Raw genomic sequence first — 17417 nt, forward strand, 5'->3', positions numbered from 1 at the left:
AATGCTCTGATGCTTTTTGAACAGGGGGCCCCCTATTTTCATTAGCTGCTGGGCCCTGCAAATTATGTAGCTAGTTCCAATCGCAGTCTTTCCACTAGACTAGAGGACAAGGACAATAGCTTACAACCTCAATGACTGCATACAAAGACCACTGCTAACTTAAAGGACAATTATTAACAAGCAGACTTTTAATTTGGAGAAGGCAATGGCACCCCACTCCAGTACTCTTGCCTGGAAAATCCCATGGATGGAGGAGCCTGGTAGGCTGCAGTCCACAGGGTCGCTAAGAGTCGGACACCACGGAGCGACTTCACTTTCACTTTTCACTTTCATGCATTGGAGAAGGAAATGGCAACCTACTCCAGTGTTCTTGCCTTGAGAATCCCAGGGATGGGGGAGCCTGGTGGGCTGCCGTCTATGGGGTCGCACAGAGTCGGACACGACTGAAGTGACTCAGCAGCAGCAGCAGCAGACTTTTAACTAGGTTGGTGATCACCTATTTGTAGTATCTGAATTCTGAAGTTAGCAAAATACCGAGTAAAAGCCAATTTAATTAAAAAGCAGCAGACCAAATTAGAAATGCAAATATTATTTGCCTTTCCGATTTTGTGACCCATCATGTTCAAATGGTGATGTTAGCAAGTGAAATACCTGAAGCTCATCTGACGTTTCATTCTGAATCCAACAAAAGACCCGAGTGACTGCAGACTACCTTCAGTTTTTGATCTGTTTATCTGCTGGCTCACAGTACGCAGAGCAGAGTGACAGCACTACAGAAATCGTCTCTGGGGTGAAAGCCCTAACACAATCCAGTTCAATTAAATCACACCCTTTAAATAACGTTTTGTTTCTCTCCTGCTCCTTCGGACTGAGAGACAGCTGGTGGCTTTTCTTTGATTGAAGCTGAAAGGTGACGAACTGAACATTTCCCACAAGGCAATTCAATTTTTGATGCCTCCCTTTTTCTCCTTAAAGCCAGACTGATCCCATACTGGTCCATTATGACCTTTGGACTCCTTATCAGTCACCTTCAGTCTCCGACAGGCGTTGGACTGACCAATCCACAGACGTCCACTCTCCAGTGAACAAAGGCTCGCTATGTAAAAGAGAAGAGCTGTGGGCAGAGATACCATCTGTAGAGAAGGTGCTGAACTCATCCTCTGTGTTCCAGCAGCATGTCCAGGACTGCTGCCACTACAAAACAGTGAAACTTCACCCCAAAACTTTCTCTGCCTGTGATTTAAACACACACCTTCATTAAGGAGAGAGCTCAGTTTCAAATAGAGGCAGGTAACCAATGCTAATGAATCCAGCAGGCAAGTGTGGCCTGCGTTCTAACATTCCTTTCTCCTTCCCATCTTTTTTTCTGTAAGTCCGCCAGAAGCCCTTCTGGATACTGTTTAGATCTGCACAGACATTCAAAGTAAGATTCTTTAAGAGCTTTAGAAAATGCATACAACTCTTCTCTTTTCTCCTATATTCAATACTCAAAAAGCCTTAAAGAGGAAAACTTTTTTTTTCTTCAAGATTTTAAATAGCTTGTTCCCTAAAAAGTTTCTCTCTCCAACTCTGAGAAATATACACTAGCTTTTACAAACCAGATGAGGAAATTCTAACTTCACTAGTTACAAGCACTAACAAACTAATATATATGATCATTTTTTTAGATGGTTGGATGGCATCATTGACATGAATTTAAGCAAACTTGGGGAGATAGTAAAGGACAGGGAAGCCTGGCATGCTGCAGTCCATAGGGTTGCAAAGATTTGGACACGACTGAGCAACTGAACAACAGAACAGCAGCAGCAATCCTTAGTAAGACAGAACTTTAAGAAATCTCAATGCCACGAAACACTTTCTAAACAGAAAACAAATGAAATGCTGTTCAAGGTTAATTTGCTGCAGGACCCTACGTCAGTCAGTTATCTTTTGGCTCAAAAATCCCTAAATCAAAAATGGTGATGATTTTAGAATAAAAACAACAACATGGGGTGCAAACCTAAATTCACAAACACTACATGTATATGCAACACCATCTATGGATGGTGTTTTCCCTCCTATCAATGTACTATTATTTCACCTTCTGGCAAGTTCTATTCAAATACCTTACAAATTATTTTCCATCAGTGACTGGGTATGAAAGCGATTCCTGATAGGAAAGACAAACAAGGATCAATTTTCCTGCGTCAGATGAATTGAAGGATAAAATTGCTTCTACCTTGATTTTACTTTTTATTATTTCAGGAGCACTATGAAAATGAATTACTAAATTGCTGGAGGTACAATTACTAAAATTATAGACAGGTACAACATTTTTGGTGAGCAAATTGGCAGTCTGTACCAAAAGTTCTAGAGATTTGTATACCCTTTGGTCTGGCAATCCCAGAACTGAATTTTAGGGTATTTCCTTCAGGGACATGTGCGAAGATTTAGACACAAGGATATTCATTCAGTGAGGCTTTGTTTATAACTGCAAAAAAACCCTGAACACAATCAGAATGTGCAACAATAGGGCAGAATTCAGTTCTATGGAAAACAAATAACTCTCAGAAAGGATATGAAAGAAACGCATTTGAGGACAATGGCAGGATGTGCCCAATATGCTTAGTGAAAAAAAACAAAACAGATTACAAAGCAGATGATAGAAGACAATCCCATTTTTAAAAGGATATACATACAGAGAAAATTGTGGATATTAACAGAACAGTAAACATCTTCGGAAAATAAGAATAAAGGTAATGCTTTTTGAGGAGAGGAGGATTTCTGATTTTTCTATCATAAGCATGCATTATCTGCAATATTAAAAAAATAGCCAATACTTTTGCTTTGTTGATTTTAAGTACCAGTAAGACCAGTTCCATTAAGAAAATCACTCACTCAGAACAAGTTCACTTTTAAGCTGAGTGGGTGGTAAAGAATGAGATATTATCAACTTTACAGTGTATAAGGTAGGCAAGTTTTTAAAGCACAGAGATTCTCCCTTTGAAAAATGTCCCCAAACTGACTTGCAAGACTGCCATAAAGAAGAGCACTGATATTCAATATTTTCTGGTTGATACTGACTTTAATTGAGGGAGAGATTAAGTGTTGTCATTTCTTTAATAAGCATCGTAAACATTCTTACGACACCATCATTTTCTGACTAAAAGGCATACGGCCTTGCTGAGAACTTCTCCAAGTGTCTAAAATGGCAATGAAGACGTCCTGTAGTGTGAGCACAGTGGACTTCCATCATAACTGAGATGGACCACAGGTGAGACACAAAAGTGAACAGACCCCAAACTCATTAACAGCCAAGACTAAGGTAGGTTCTCAACAGATGTGCTCAAATATATTTCCAAGGAGGTATGAAATAAAGTAAGACTAAACAGCAGATTTCAATCTGTAGAGAAATCATAACAAGCCAGTCTACAATCGTCAGTGTTTCTCTAACTTTGGGGAAAAAAATTACACTGGGTTTAAATTCATTTAGCTAGAATCACTAAATGGAAATATATACAGTCTCAGTTTGCCATTTCTCTCAGTGCAGGAAAGTATAACAAGGCACAATCTGCTAAATTTTCAGTAGCTGCAGTAACTCTTCTTTGAATCAGTATTACTAAACTGGCATTTATACAGTTCTTGGTCTTTATTTTTAGTTTTTTTTCCAGTTTTATTGAGATATAATTGACATACTGTACAGCATGATGACTGGACTTAAATCATGAAATGATTATCACAATAAGTTTAGTGAACATCTATCATCTCATATAGATACAAAATTAAAGAAATAGGAAAAATGTTTCCTGGTGATGAGACTTGGTCTTTAATAATCGATGTTTGATCATAGGCTTACTTATATATGTGTAAAAGAGTCCCCTGTCCACTGGATGGTTTCTATGTATACTTAAAACTAAGGAGCTGTACATTGCTTACAGAACGCTAAATAAGACGAACCATTAATTGACAACCAGGCCATTAAACTGGTAGCCAAGCCATTAAGAACAAAATCAGCACACCCTTCCCCCTATAGCTCACTCCACTGTAAATATCACAAGCCCTCTCTCTGTGCCAATGGGAACCACCCTGCCTACCACATGGTGCTGATGTAACCATATCTAGAGCTCGGCACCTGGAGAAAGCAGGGAATGAGGTTTTGCTTCGGGTTACTTGAATGTGTTTCTTTCCTCCCCTCTTCCATTCTTCCTTTCTTTTTAACCATAAAACCACTAGCAGATAGTTTCACGATTTCTGTTCTCATGCTGCCTATGGGGATTTCACAGTGTGCTCCCAGCCACTGGTACTGATTCAACAACAGTCTTTGTAAAATTGGCAGCCTTCCTAAATAAGCTATGTAGAATCTGCAAATGCTGGTTACTGTGCTGTGTAGTCTGTGGGTACTCGATAAAAACTTGATTAAAATTCTGCCCACATGATATATCCAAAATATGCTCAGAGCTATTTTCTAAAGAGCATGATCGGTCTTTACAAAAGTCTTTCTGGATTTCTCCTTCCTATCACAAATGATTAACAGCAGTCATTCACTGACTCTTTATGGCTGTGACATCTGCTACATCAGTCTTCCTTTTCTCTCACGGCTCAAGTACCCTTTACCCCTGCTTATACTAATCAAGACATGTAAGAGGGCCAGAAATAAAGGTCAGAAGTCAAATCCTACCATAAAGTCTTTACTAATCGCCTCACAATAACTTTTTGTCCTTTGAATACTTAGAGCACCAATTGCACCATTTGTCTGGCACTTAGCTGAATTGTGTTCTTATTTATCTTTTAATTAATCTGTCTTACATCTCTCAACAGACTGAGTATCATGGCCACAGGAACCACATCTTGTATTTCTTTGTATCTCCCACCCTTTGCCCAGAATATGACAATGATGCAAATGATGGAATTTCTCCTACCAGGCTGTCGTACCACTCTAATTCTCCTATACTCTGGTTCATGTTCAAAAGGGCAAAAATATTAGCTGTCATTTCAGTTCAGTTCAGTTCAGTCGCTCAGTTGTGTCCGACTTTCCGCGACCCCATGAATCACAGCACGCCAGGCCTCCCTGTCCATCACCAACTCCCGGAGTACACTCAAACTCATGTCCACAGAGTCGGTGATGCCATCCAGCCATCTCATTCTTGGTCGTCCCCTTCTCCTCCCGCTCCCAACCTTTCCCAGCATCAGAGTCTTTTCCAGTGAGTCAACTCATCGCATGAGGTGGCCAAAGTATTGCAGTTTCAGCTTTAGCATCAGTCCCTCCAATGAACATCCAGGATTGATCTCCTTTAGAATGGACTGGTTGGATCTCCTTGCAGTATAAGGGACTCTCAAGAGTCTTCTCCAACACCACAGTTCAAAAGCATCGATTCTTCGGCGATCAGCCTTCTTCACAGTCCAACTCTCACATCCATACATGACCACGGGAAAAACCATTGCCTTGACTAGACGGACCTTGGTTGGCAAAGTAATGTCTCTGCTTTTTAATATACTATCAAGGTTGGTCATAACTTTACTGAGTGTTTATTACACTTAATTAAATTAACTACATTTCATGCTAAGTTGCTTTGGTCGTGTCTGACTCTTTGTGACCCCATGGACTGTAGCCTGCCAGGCTCCTCTGTCCATGGGATTCTCCAGGCAAGAATACTTGAGTGGGTTACCATTTCTTTCTCCAGGGGATCTTCCCGACCAAGGGATCGAACCCGATCTCTTACGTCCTCTGCATTGGCAGGTGGGTTCTTTACCACTAGCGCCACTTGGGAAGCCCAATTAACTACATACAGTTCAGTTCAGTTCAGTCCAGTCGCTCAGTCGTGTCCGACCCCATGAATCACAGCACGCGCCAGGCCTTCCTGTCCATCACCAACTCCCGGAGTTCACTCAAACTCACCTCCATCGAGTCGGTGATGCCATCCAGCCATCTCATTCTCTGTCGTCCCTTCTCCTCCTGCCCCCAATCCCTCCCAGGATCAGAGTCTTTTCCAGTGAGTCAACTCTTCGCATGAGGTGGCCAAAGCATTGGAGCTTCAGCTTTAGCATCAGTCCTTCCAATGAACATCCAGGACTGATCTCCTTTTAATTAATATTAATAGACACTATAAGCTCCATTTTATTGACGAGGAAACCAAGTTTCATGGTGGTTATAAGTTGAAGGTCGCTCAGCCTGTAGGTGGTGAAACTGATTGAAATTCAGGTCTGTTTCATTCCACACACCAGACTATTAATATCAGCCACAATAACAAGTGACAAGACACTGAATGAGTGATCCAAGACACATTTTCAGAGTTTCTAAATAGAATATTTAATAAAAGGGGTACTTTAAGAATTGAGGGTGAAACTTCATTGGGGAGGAATGAGCATCACAGAGATGGGGTTGATGAAATGATCTACACCAAATCTGGTCAAAGGGATGACCAAAACGTTCAGTTTCATACACTGTCTTCCCTCCTAGGAAGAAAAACTGACACTGAGAATTCACATTACCTCATAGATGTTCCAACTTCTCAAGCTAAATTTTCCCCCCAAATAAAGATGATATAATAATAGCAAATTAAAATTTTTTTGGTGTTCATAAGAACTGGATATATTAACTTTGAGAAAAACACAGTAATTTAAAGATGCCTGGAACAGAGGAGAGTTCCAAAGAAATGACATCTCTCTTAAGAGCTCTATGTTATAAGTGATACATATTTAAAATCAGTGAAGAAAAATGAGAAATACTCATATTCAATTCATTCCTTACAAAGATCAACTGGCTTTTATTATACAAAATTTAAAGAACAAAGATGAGACACGCAACTAAGAAGCTAAGCTCATAAACCTGTTCAGCCTTAATTGTTGACATTTCTTAGGTTGTAAACAGGCCTGTCTGTGGCATTAAGTTTTAAGAATACAGATACCACTGAAGACAAGCAATGTGAAGTCCACAATTAGAATTGTTAGGGCTTGAAATACGCTGTTATGGATCATGAATGGCCACATGAATCTTTGTCAGTAAACATTAAGTACAAATGATGAAAATAACAATCATAACTGAAATTTTTATTTTTCTTTCTTATTAACTATCTCTAGCCCTAGCCCTAATGAAATGAGGCAGATATTACTCCCCCCAAAAACATAAGCAACAATTTGAACCATTTCAAAAAAAGTCATTATCAAAAAAAAACTAATAATTCTGTGTCTTCTATAACTGTACTTACAATTAAAAAAAAAAAACCCTACTCTAGTACAGGCTAACACTGAGGTTTCTCTTTACTGGAGAGTAATTCAAGCCTCTGGATTCTGTAGTTTTAACAGACACACAACTAATGCCAAATCCCTCAGGTGACTAAAAGAAGGGTCACAGCCCTCTGAAAACAGATTAATGCAGAAAACAAGAGTGGCCAAATTCCCACAACCTGCAAAAAGGAAGTGAGCCCAAATAAGCCCTTTGGTGTGCAGTACTAGCAATCTATTTATAAACCATTTACTACATCCTTTCCAAATCACAGGAACACCTAAAAACGTCTTGATGCTTTTAGCATATTTCTTCAAGTTAAACCTAATTATGTTAGTGGAAGCAACATCCTGTATAATTCTAACAATGCAAAGCTAACTCTATCTGAAAGTAGTTAGGATACTAATTATTATTATTAATTTGCTTTCATCTTAGGAATTCAGAAGGGCTTCCCAGGTGGTTCAGTAGTAAAGAATTCACCGACCAATGCAAGACATGGTGGTTCTTTCGATCCCTGGGTGGGGAAGATCTCCTGGAGCAGGAAATGGCCACCCACTCCAGTATTCTTGCGTGGATAATCCCATGGACAGAGGAGCCTGGCGGGCTACAGGTCGCAAAGAATCAGACACGACTGAGCACGCACACACGTAGGAATTCAGAAACATTATGTGATAGCATCTACACCACTATTCTTTAGCCCCAAGGCAATTTTACATATGGTAATTAAGAAGATTTACATTTACTGGAGAAACCCAAGAAGGGACAGTGCAAGAGGATCTGCAGTTTAGCCCTTCTATTACTCCAAGATCCAACAGCTCTTGGAGCCAGAAAATGACAACATCCTTAATTATCTGGCTTTGGGCAATGGTTTCTCTGTAAACCTACAGAAATTGCCCCATTTCAGGAGTGATTACAAGTGAGCACACAATCTGAAGAACAGTAATTTAGAAAAAAAAATTCATTAAGACTTTATCAAAGAAATCTTGACTTGAGTGCATCACGACCTCACTATTCCTGCTCATCTTCTTTATGCAGTTAGTGGCCACAGTTGAGGGCTTTCTCCCGCTCTGTTCCAAGCCAATTATTGCTCTACTTACTTCAAAGCAGCCTAAGTGTGGGTAAAGTCACACAAAGTTATTACTACTAATAAAAACACAAATGTACCTTTTACTCTGACAATGGAAAATTAACTTCTCCTTTGTATTTGAAGACCATAACACTAGGAGATTAATAAACTTGACGCAAACTTAAGATCACACTTTACACAATATTTTACCTTTTAAAGCTATATTACCTACTTATTTAAGGATCAGAAACAATTATGAAAATGGTATTGATTTAAAATCAAAGAGACATCTCATGTCTTTAAAAACTATCAACATTATTATTAGTCTCTTTACCCACCAACCAGAGATAAAAAGCTCTTAAATCATAAATGAATGTGTGGCTTCAGTAACTGAATTACCAATTATTATAACTATGTTTTGTCCATTTCTGAGAGGAGAAATCTAGATTTTAAAGTAGCAAAGATGCTAAACACATTTATTAAATAGAACAAAGAAGTTAAAAAATGTAAAGGCAAAACAATTTCATAAAATTATAACAGAGTAGGACCTCTTGGTTCTAGGCTTTCAAAGTACAGAATTGCTGCTAAAGAATTGCTTTAGAGCTAGAAAAAGATGGGAGACTATACCTAAATCATTCAACAGATCATATACCAGCTGGACAAAGTGTGTGGAATGAAACAGACCTGAATTTCAATCAGTTTCACCACCTACAGGCTGAGCCACCTTCAACTGAGAAAAAAATCTTAAAAGTATTAGTAAACCAATTCCAGCAGTATGTTAACAAGTAATGCAAACAGCATTAAAGGACGATTCAACTTTTGCAACTCAGTTATGTCACTGCATTGCCAAGAAAGGGGGAAATATTTTCCTTTCAATACAGGGCCAAAAAACATCTAATCAAATTCAGTATCTGTATCTAATTTTAAAATATTTGAAATTAGGAATAGTAGGAAATGCCCTCAGCTTGATAAGTGATCTACGCTGGAACTTACAGCACACAGTACATCTATTCAGAAGACATAAAAAGCATCCCTTTTACAATGGAAAACAAGACCAGGAGCATTGCTACTCTTTAACATACCAAAGCCTAAGCTGAAGCAACAAAGAGTTACACTCAGAGAAAACTCATTTACAGATGATATAATCATCCACTCAGTAAAGTCAAGAAAATCAACTAAAATATCTATTAGATATAAGGACCAAGAGTTCTTGGTCTGATATAAAAGCAAATATAAAAAGCAGTTTTACTACACACCTATAGGGACTAATTAGAAAAAGTCATGGGAAAGAAGAGCTTATTCACAAGAACAACAAAAACTTTATAAACAAATACCCATGAATACACCTAATAAGAAATGTCTAACTACTATATGAGGAAAAGTGTAAAATTTAAATGAAGGGCATTTTAAAAACAGTGAATAAATAAACATATACCACATTCTTCACTGGGAAGGCTCATTCCGTAAAGCTGTTAATTCTCCCCAAAACTAGTTCAGTACAATTTAAATCAAAATCCCAATAGGATTTTTAAAAGTAGAATTTGACAAGTTGTTTCTAAGACTTATCTAGAAAATAAGCAAGGGTAGCTAAGATAGTAAAACACACACACACTGAGGTAGGCCTTGTGATACAAGATATCAAAATGTCTACTAAATCTATATTAAGTAAAAGTGTGGTATTGGTGTATGAGAGAAAACTTTTTAATATATATATTTTAATATATAATATGAATAGCATTTCAAGTTAGGGAAGTGAGACTGGACTAGATAAATGGTACTGGACTCAACGACTATCCATCTGAAAAAACGGTAAAGTTAGAGCTCTACTTCACACAATACAAAACAGCGTATCTTGTTTCATTGTGTTTCACTTTACTGTGTTTTGCAGATACCACTTTAAAAAAAAAATTGAGGGTTTGTGGCATCCCTATGTAGAGCAAGTCTATTTGTGCCATTTTTTCAACAGCATTTGCTCACTTCATGTTTCTGTGTCACATTTTGGTATTTCTCAAAATATTTCAAACCCTCCACTACCAAAACCATCAAGACTTGCTGAAGGCTGAGATGATGGTTAGCTTTTTTTTTTTTTTTGGAATAAAGCATTTTATAGTTAAGGTAAGTACTGCTTTCTGTTACACACTTAGTAGACTATGGTGTAAACATAACTTGTATATGCACTGGGAAACCAGAAAATTTGTGTAACTCGCTTTGGTGTCACATTCACTTTATTGTGGTATCTGGCACTGGATTCACATTATCTCCAAGTCTGTCTGTAAAGATAAATTCCAGTTTTAAAAAGTGAAATATTTTTACAGTGTAGACACACTAGAAAAATACAAAAGAGTACTTTTATAATCTTGGGAGTGGATGGGAAGGGTTTTTTTAAAAGCCAGATGCAAAATTCAAATCATAAGAAAAGTACTGACAGATTTTACTACATAAAAGTTAAAAACTTTTATACAAGATACAAAATGAAAAAACAAGCATTAGGGCCAGGAAAATAATTGTTAAACATATTCAGAATATATAGAATACTACATGAAAAAGGAAAAAATCAAATACCAATAGAAAAATACAGTTCAAACATGCAAATCACAGAAGAAAAATGCACAAGACCAATAAAACTACAAAAGGATCCTAAAGCTCTTCAATAGTAAGGGAAATGCAGAGGATTGTTTAAGAGCAGGGGTCCTGGGTTGAGGCTGCCTGTGTTTGCATCCTGGCTGTATTATCTCAGACAAATGACTTAACATCTCTGTGCCGCTCATCTGTAATTGAGGATAACACCTAAGTCAAAGCTGTTAAGAACAAAGAATGAGATAATATGCATGGTGCTCAAAACAATGCCTGGTCCACAGTAAGAGCTCAGTAAAAAATTAACTGCTATCTAGTATCATTATTAATATTACCAGGGTTGGTGAAGACACCTATATAAGTATATAAGCTGGTAAGAGCTAATTGGCAAAGCAAACTGCAAAGCTTGGCAGCATGTATCAAAATTTTAACACATATATATCATCAGACCCAGAAATTCCACTGCTAGAATTTTACCTAAAGAAATGTTCCCACATAGATACAAAGACATATGCATCAGAACTTTGAGTGCAGCAGTGTTAAGAGTTCTAGATTTGGAGACAGGAAATGATGGTTCTAGTTTCAGTTCTACCAAGAACAAACCATGTAACCCCTGTGCAAATCACTTCACCGTTTTGATTTTTCAGTTTATTTACTCTACAAAGTGTGAATGATGACTTGCCCAATCTGCCTCATGGGAATACTTTAAGGCAGTGGTTCCCAAAGTGTGGTCCCTGGATCAGTATCACCAGCATCCTCTAGGAACTTGTTCAGTTCAGTTCAGTTCAGTTGCTCAGTCCTGTCCGACTCTTTGCAACCCCATGAATCACAGCACGCCAGGCCTCCCTGTCCATCACCAACTCTCGGAGTTCACTCAAACTCACTTCCATCGAGTCACTGATGCCATCCAGCCATCTCATTCTCTGTTGTCCCCTTCTCCTCCTGCCCCAATCCTTAGGAACTGAAATTTTCTAGTCTCACCCCAGACCTACAGAATCAGAAACTCTGGGAGTGTGGGCAGCAACCTGTGTTTTAATAAACCATCCAGGTGATTCTGACACAAGCTTAAGTTCAGAGAAGAGCATGTGTGAAATCACTTGCAGAACTAAAAAAGCATTAGTATTATAAACACAAAAAATAAAACTGCTTCTTTCAATTTTATGAAAGGTACCTTTTAGATAATTATCGCAATATGCTCTCTGATGCTGACCTCAAGCTTCAGAAACCACTCATGTGAAGCTAAAAGTCAAACTCATATATGAACCAAGTAAATAAATACAAGTATTTTGGGTCAAGGATAAAAAGCTCAAGGTCACCTCATGAACAAATCAAGCAATGTCTCAAACATTCAAGTTTCCAGACTTCTGATCAGCGGTTTTCATAATGGGAACACTTTGAATGACAGCCTTTGCCAGCGTTCTATCTACTAGTTCTTGATCCTTCCCTGAACTTTTCAGGACACAAAAACAGTCACCTGTTTGTGGATAAGCCATTTGTTTGGCTTATAACAATAACACCAGAAAAACCCTGGCCCCTTGCTTAGTGAATTCACTTCTCAGAGATTGAATGTTGGCTCTCTAAAAATAACACAGGTTCAAAAAAAATAGGCTCATGTATTTTTCAGATGTTCAAATTTTGTTATATATGAAACCATGTGTAGACTCTGCAAGGGTATGGAATTTCAGGATCATTTGAGCAGTCTGATCCCACACTCTTGAAGTCTGATCAGATGCTACTCTGGGTTGCTCACATGTATCTTTCTAGTAGGATTAACACTTATAACAGTAACTATTTTCTGTTTCTGTAGTTAATTCAATCACCCCTTAATGTTCTTCACTGAACACATAAGAAATAACAGGATATTTGGTGAGTTTTACACAAAGGTAAGGAAAGGCCTGCAGATGCTGATTGCAGCCATGAAATTAAAAGACGCTTACTCCTTGGAAGGAAAGTTATGACCAATCTTGACAGTATATTAAAAAGCAGAGACATTACTTTGCCAACAAAGGCCTGTCTAGTCAAGGCTATGGTTTTTCCCGTGGTCATGTATGGATGTGAGAGTTGGACTGTGAAGAAAGCTGACTGCCGAAGAACTGATGCTTTTGAACTGTGGTGTTGAAGAAGACTCTTGAGAGTCCCTTGGACTGCAAGGAGATCCAACCAGTCCATTCTAAAGGAGATCAATCCTGGGGGTTCATTGGAGGAACTGATGCTAAGGCTGAAACTGCAATACTTTGGCCACCTCATGCGATGAGCTGACTTACTGGAAAAGACTCTGATGCTGGGGGGAATTGGGGGCAGGAGGAGAAGGGGACGACAGAGAATGAGATGGCTGGATGGCATCACCGGCTCGATGGAGGTGGGTCTGAGTGAACTCTGGGAGTTGGTGATGGACAGGGAGGCCTGGCGTGCTGTGATTCATGGGGTTGCGGAGAGTCGGACACGACTGAGCGACTGAACTGAATTGAACTGAAGGAAAGGCCTTAATCTCATAACGATAGAATTCCCAATAAACACAGTAATACCCACACTATTCTCTAATTTCACCTATATGTATATACATACCACAATTAAAAGTCAAGAATAAGAAAGAGCGTGTGAAATCACCAAACTAGTTATCCCAAAGGCCCTCCTCTAAAGGTCATTAACTTTCTTCATAGGAAAGCCCCTAACATCTCCTTGAGGTCTTTTTATGCTGACACAGTTCTCATAGGATTTGTTACACGGTTTATTTGGTTTCTAAACCCAGAGCAAATCCAATGCAACAAATGAGAAAAGGAAGAAGAAAAGCTCTTATGAGTGGGTTGTCAGCAGAGACAAGAGAACCATTGGGCTAAGAGAACTCAGGTGTACTCCCTCCCCCAAACAGACAATTAAAATTTGGTCTTCACTTAAGGACCTTAATTAAGTCTTAACCTTTTAGTTGCTCCCATTCATCACTGCTATTTGCACATCTGGCACTACAGGGAAATGCTCACAGCAGCTAAGTTTTTACTAAACCACGCCTTAGAGACCATGCTTCTCTTTAGGACGGAGATTCTTCACCTTCTATGAGATCACATCACTTTGAGAACCTGATTTTTAAAAATATATGTATCTACCCAATATTTCCATATGATCTCAAGGAGTTCATTAAACTTCTAAAGCCAGTTCATAGCTTCAGTAACTATGGACCCCAAATTTAAAATTTTTGTGTTAGGAACCAAAAATGTGCATATTTAAGTTAACAAAATTCAGGGTTTTATTTGGAATGGTCTTTAAAGATTTTTAGGAGAGGGAGGTGGGAGGGGGGTTCAAGATGGGGAACACATGTACACCTGGGGTGGATTCATGTCAATGTATGGCAAAACCAATACAATATTGTAAAGTAATTAGCCTCCAATTAAAATTAAAAAAAATAAAAACAAAAAACAAACAACAAAAAAAAGATTTTTAAATGATGATGGACTGGGTAACACTGTAAATTAAATGCAATGCAAATTAAACACGATGGCTAAGGCAATACTAATAAATACACTTTAGAAGAAGTGGACATTAGCAAGACTCTCTCAAGAAAAAAAAAAAGTGGCGAGAGAGACAAAAATGAAAGAGAAATAATCTGAGAATTCTTGAGAAGACTGCCTACCTTAGCAGCAAAACTCTAAGTGGAGCAAATGTTTTTCACTACTAAGTTGAAGATGTCAGCAGTTAAAGATAATTTCTAAGACTATAAGTCTTAAAAGTAACCTTGCAATTGTAAGACAGAAGACCATTTCTGCAGTGGTTTTGAGCACTGGCCTAGGAAACATCTGGATTCTAAGGGCAGTTTTGTCATTTATCAGCAAATACTTAAAGCCTCAGCGTCATTATCTGTAAACAGAATAAATTAGTTCATAGGGTTGTTGTGATGATTAAATGAGATAATACACACTAAACTCAGCACAGTGGCAAGTGGTCAATGAATGGCAGCAGTTAAGTTTTTGTTTAACTTCAATTTACCCATTTTTCTGTGCAGGAGTTTATTGTTTGTAAATTGTTACCTACCACACACATAATCTTTTATGATCCTCTGGGGTCAGAACCACAGTGTCTTCATTTTACAATTTAATAAGTCAAATGTACCCCAAGGCACTAATTAGTAGGAAAAAAAACGTGTTCACTAAATTTGAAACTCCTAAACAAGATTCAAAACTTCTTTCCCCTGCAAAGCTCAGAAGCTCTGCCTTTTAAATTCTGTTTAATCTTTTAACTGTAGTTAAACATATATAAAATTTGCCATTTTAACCATTTTTAAGTGTACTGCAGCTCTCACCACCATCCATCCCTATAACTTTTTCTTCTTCCTCAAATGAAACTCTGTACCCCTTAGACACAGACTTCTCATTCTCTTCCTCCAAACCCTGGCAACCAGACTACTTACGCTCAAGTCCCTCATGTAAGTGGAATCATACAGTGCTTGTACTTTGTCACTGGCCTATTTCACTCAGAATGATGTCTTCAAAGTTCATCCACATTGTAGCATATGTCAAAATTTCCTTCCTTTTTACAGCTAAATATTATTCAGTTGTATCCCAGACCACATTATGTTTATCCATGTATACCTTAATGTACATGTGGGTTGCTTCCATTATCTTTTTTATTTTTAAAGTATTGTCCACACTTATTTTGCCATTGGTTACCCATTTTCAGATTATTCATTCCCCCTCCCCCCCCCTTTTTTTTTTTTTGGTAAAAGGTAAAGGGCAGGAACTCCTCTGGTGGTCCACTGGTTAAAACACCTGGCTTCCACTGCAAGGGAGGACCGGTTACAACCCTGGTCTGGGAACTATGATCCCATATGCTGCCCTCCTCCCTCTACAAGGACAAAAAAAAAAAAGAAAGTAAACGGTTGATTTAATTATACAGAATTTAAAACAGAGCAGTAAAACCACTATATTGGGGGGGTGTGTGTGCTTTTTTCAGTGCACCACCAAGAACCAACACAAAACGGAAAAGTTAAAATGCAAATTTGATTTGGTAACAGAGGAAACTGTTAAAATAATAAATTATATTTAAGATTATCTGACTCAGTGGTAAAGAATCTGCCTGCCAAGCAGGAGATGTGGGTTTGATCCCTGGATCTGGAAGTTCCCCTGGAGAAGGAAATGGCAACCCACTCCAGTATTCCTGCCTGGGAAAACCCATGGACAGAGGAGCCTGGCGGGCTACTGTTGGACATGAAACTAAAAAGTTCTTTAGGGTTGACCTGGGTGGGAGACAAAAGTGGCTTAAATGCCAGGAGTGTGGGAAAACCTCAGTATGTGACTCCCCTTGAAGCCACTCCGAGTGAGAGCTAACACACTACAAAGACCAAACTGCTGCCAGCTAACCTTGAACCTCTCAACCAGTTTAATGATGCAACTTGAATAGATGGGAGTTCCTCTATTTTGCCCTTTTTAAATGTGAGGTGAGATTAACCACAAGCTTGAGCACGCAGTTCTCAGAAATAGCTAAACCACCAAGGAAGGGAGGAACAATTCTAGAGACTCTGAAAACTGTGATGATTTAAAGATGCAACGGGATCTTGCACTTTAGCGATTGAAGGTGTGCCTGCAGGCTTCGGTTGTAAGAGCGTACTACTACTAGCGGAGACAAAAAGAGTCAAACTACTACTAAAATCCAGCGTTATAAAATAATTCCAGACTACAACCAGCCAGTGTGAAAAATGAACTGCCCTTCTTCGTGTGCACGGCTTGCAACAGAAAACTACGGTCACAAGCTAACTTATTTGAAGCAAGGAAACAAAATAACACGGGAGCCTGAGCACCAGCGGGACCCGCAGGGGAGTCCTAGCGTTTCCGGCCGGCGGCTGAGAGGCTACTACCGCTTTAGCAGAGTCCCCAAAACGCCAAACGGCTGTCAGTCCGTCATCACAATTTCCCTGGGGCGACCTCACTTTCAGATCCTCTCAAAGTTTACCAGAAATTCTCCCAAAGGATTCTTCTGTCCGCCTTCCCACCCTCAGGACACTTTCCGCCTCCAAGAATTACTCTACATCTCCACCCTACTATGCTGCCCCTGAGGCCCCGGGAGTTGCAAGCGAGCAGGGTGCGATTTCACCCTTGCTTGCTCCCAGTTGCTGGGAAAAGCGGCTGCTGAATAGCAAACTTTCCGAGCGACCATTCGCAGAGGGCGGAGGGCGCGCGGCACTCACAGCTGGTTGATGGCGTTCTGCGAGATGACCGCGTTGGCGGAGAAGTAGGGGATCATGTCGGGGCCACCGAGGCTGCAGGTGCAGGCGAGGGGCGCCTTCTTTTCGCGGGCCAACGTGCTCAGGGTCATGGGGCCGGCTCAGGGCGCACGGCTCCGCATCCTGGCCCCCGCCCGGCTCGGGCACGAGGCGCTCGCTTTGGGCTCCACCGGGCTGGAAGCGCAGGCAGTGCGGGTTCCCGGCGCCCGAGCTGGGCCCGCCGGGTCTCACGGAGGTAGCCGCCGCAGCCCTGGGGCTCGGCCTCGGACTCCCAGCTGCCGGGCGCCTACAGCAGACCGCCCCAACTCGCGTCCGGGGCGGGGCGGGGCGGGGCGGGGCGGGGCTGAGCGCGCCGGCGGGGCGGTCCT

At 39.9% G+C, this 17417-nt stretch overlaps 1 protein-coding gene across 5 annotated transcripts in view; it reads right to left on the reverse strand.

The window, feature by feature from the left end:
* Positions 1 to 17417, reverse strand: part of SSH2 (slingshot protein phosphatase 2) — a 252391-nt gene that overhangs the window by 86180 nt on the left and 148794 nt on the right. Inside the window, exon 1 of one of the 5 annotated variants that reach the window (XM_055402652.2) lies at positions 17014 to 17328. The exons of 3 other annotated variants lie outside the window; for them this stretch is intronic. In XM_055402652.2, the coding sequence (XP_055258627.2) occupies positions 17014 to 17141 (128 nt within the window). In that variant the 5' untranslated portion in view covers positions 17142 to 17328. Of the gene's footprint in view, positions 1 to 651; positions 5118 to 17013; positions 17329 to 17417 lie in introns of those variants that run through there. One more of the 5 variants, XM_055402687.2, reaches the window with a different exon arrangement.

The sequence above is a fragment of the Moschus berezovskii genome, chromosome 20 (assembly GCF_049115385.1).
Source record: "Moschus berezovskii isolate FMDL1 chromosome 20, NW_MosBer_1.0, whole genome shotgun sequence".
Classification (NCBI taxonomy): Eukaryota; Metazoa; Chordata; class Mammalia; order Artiodactyla; family Moschidae; genus Moschus; species Moschus berezovskii.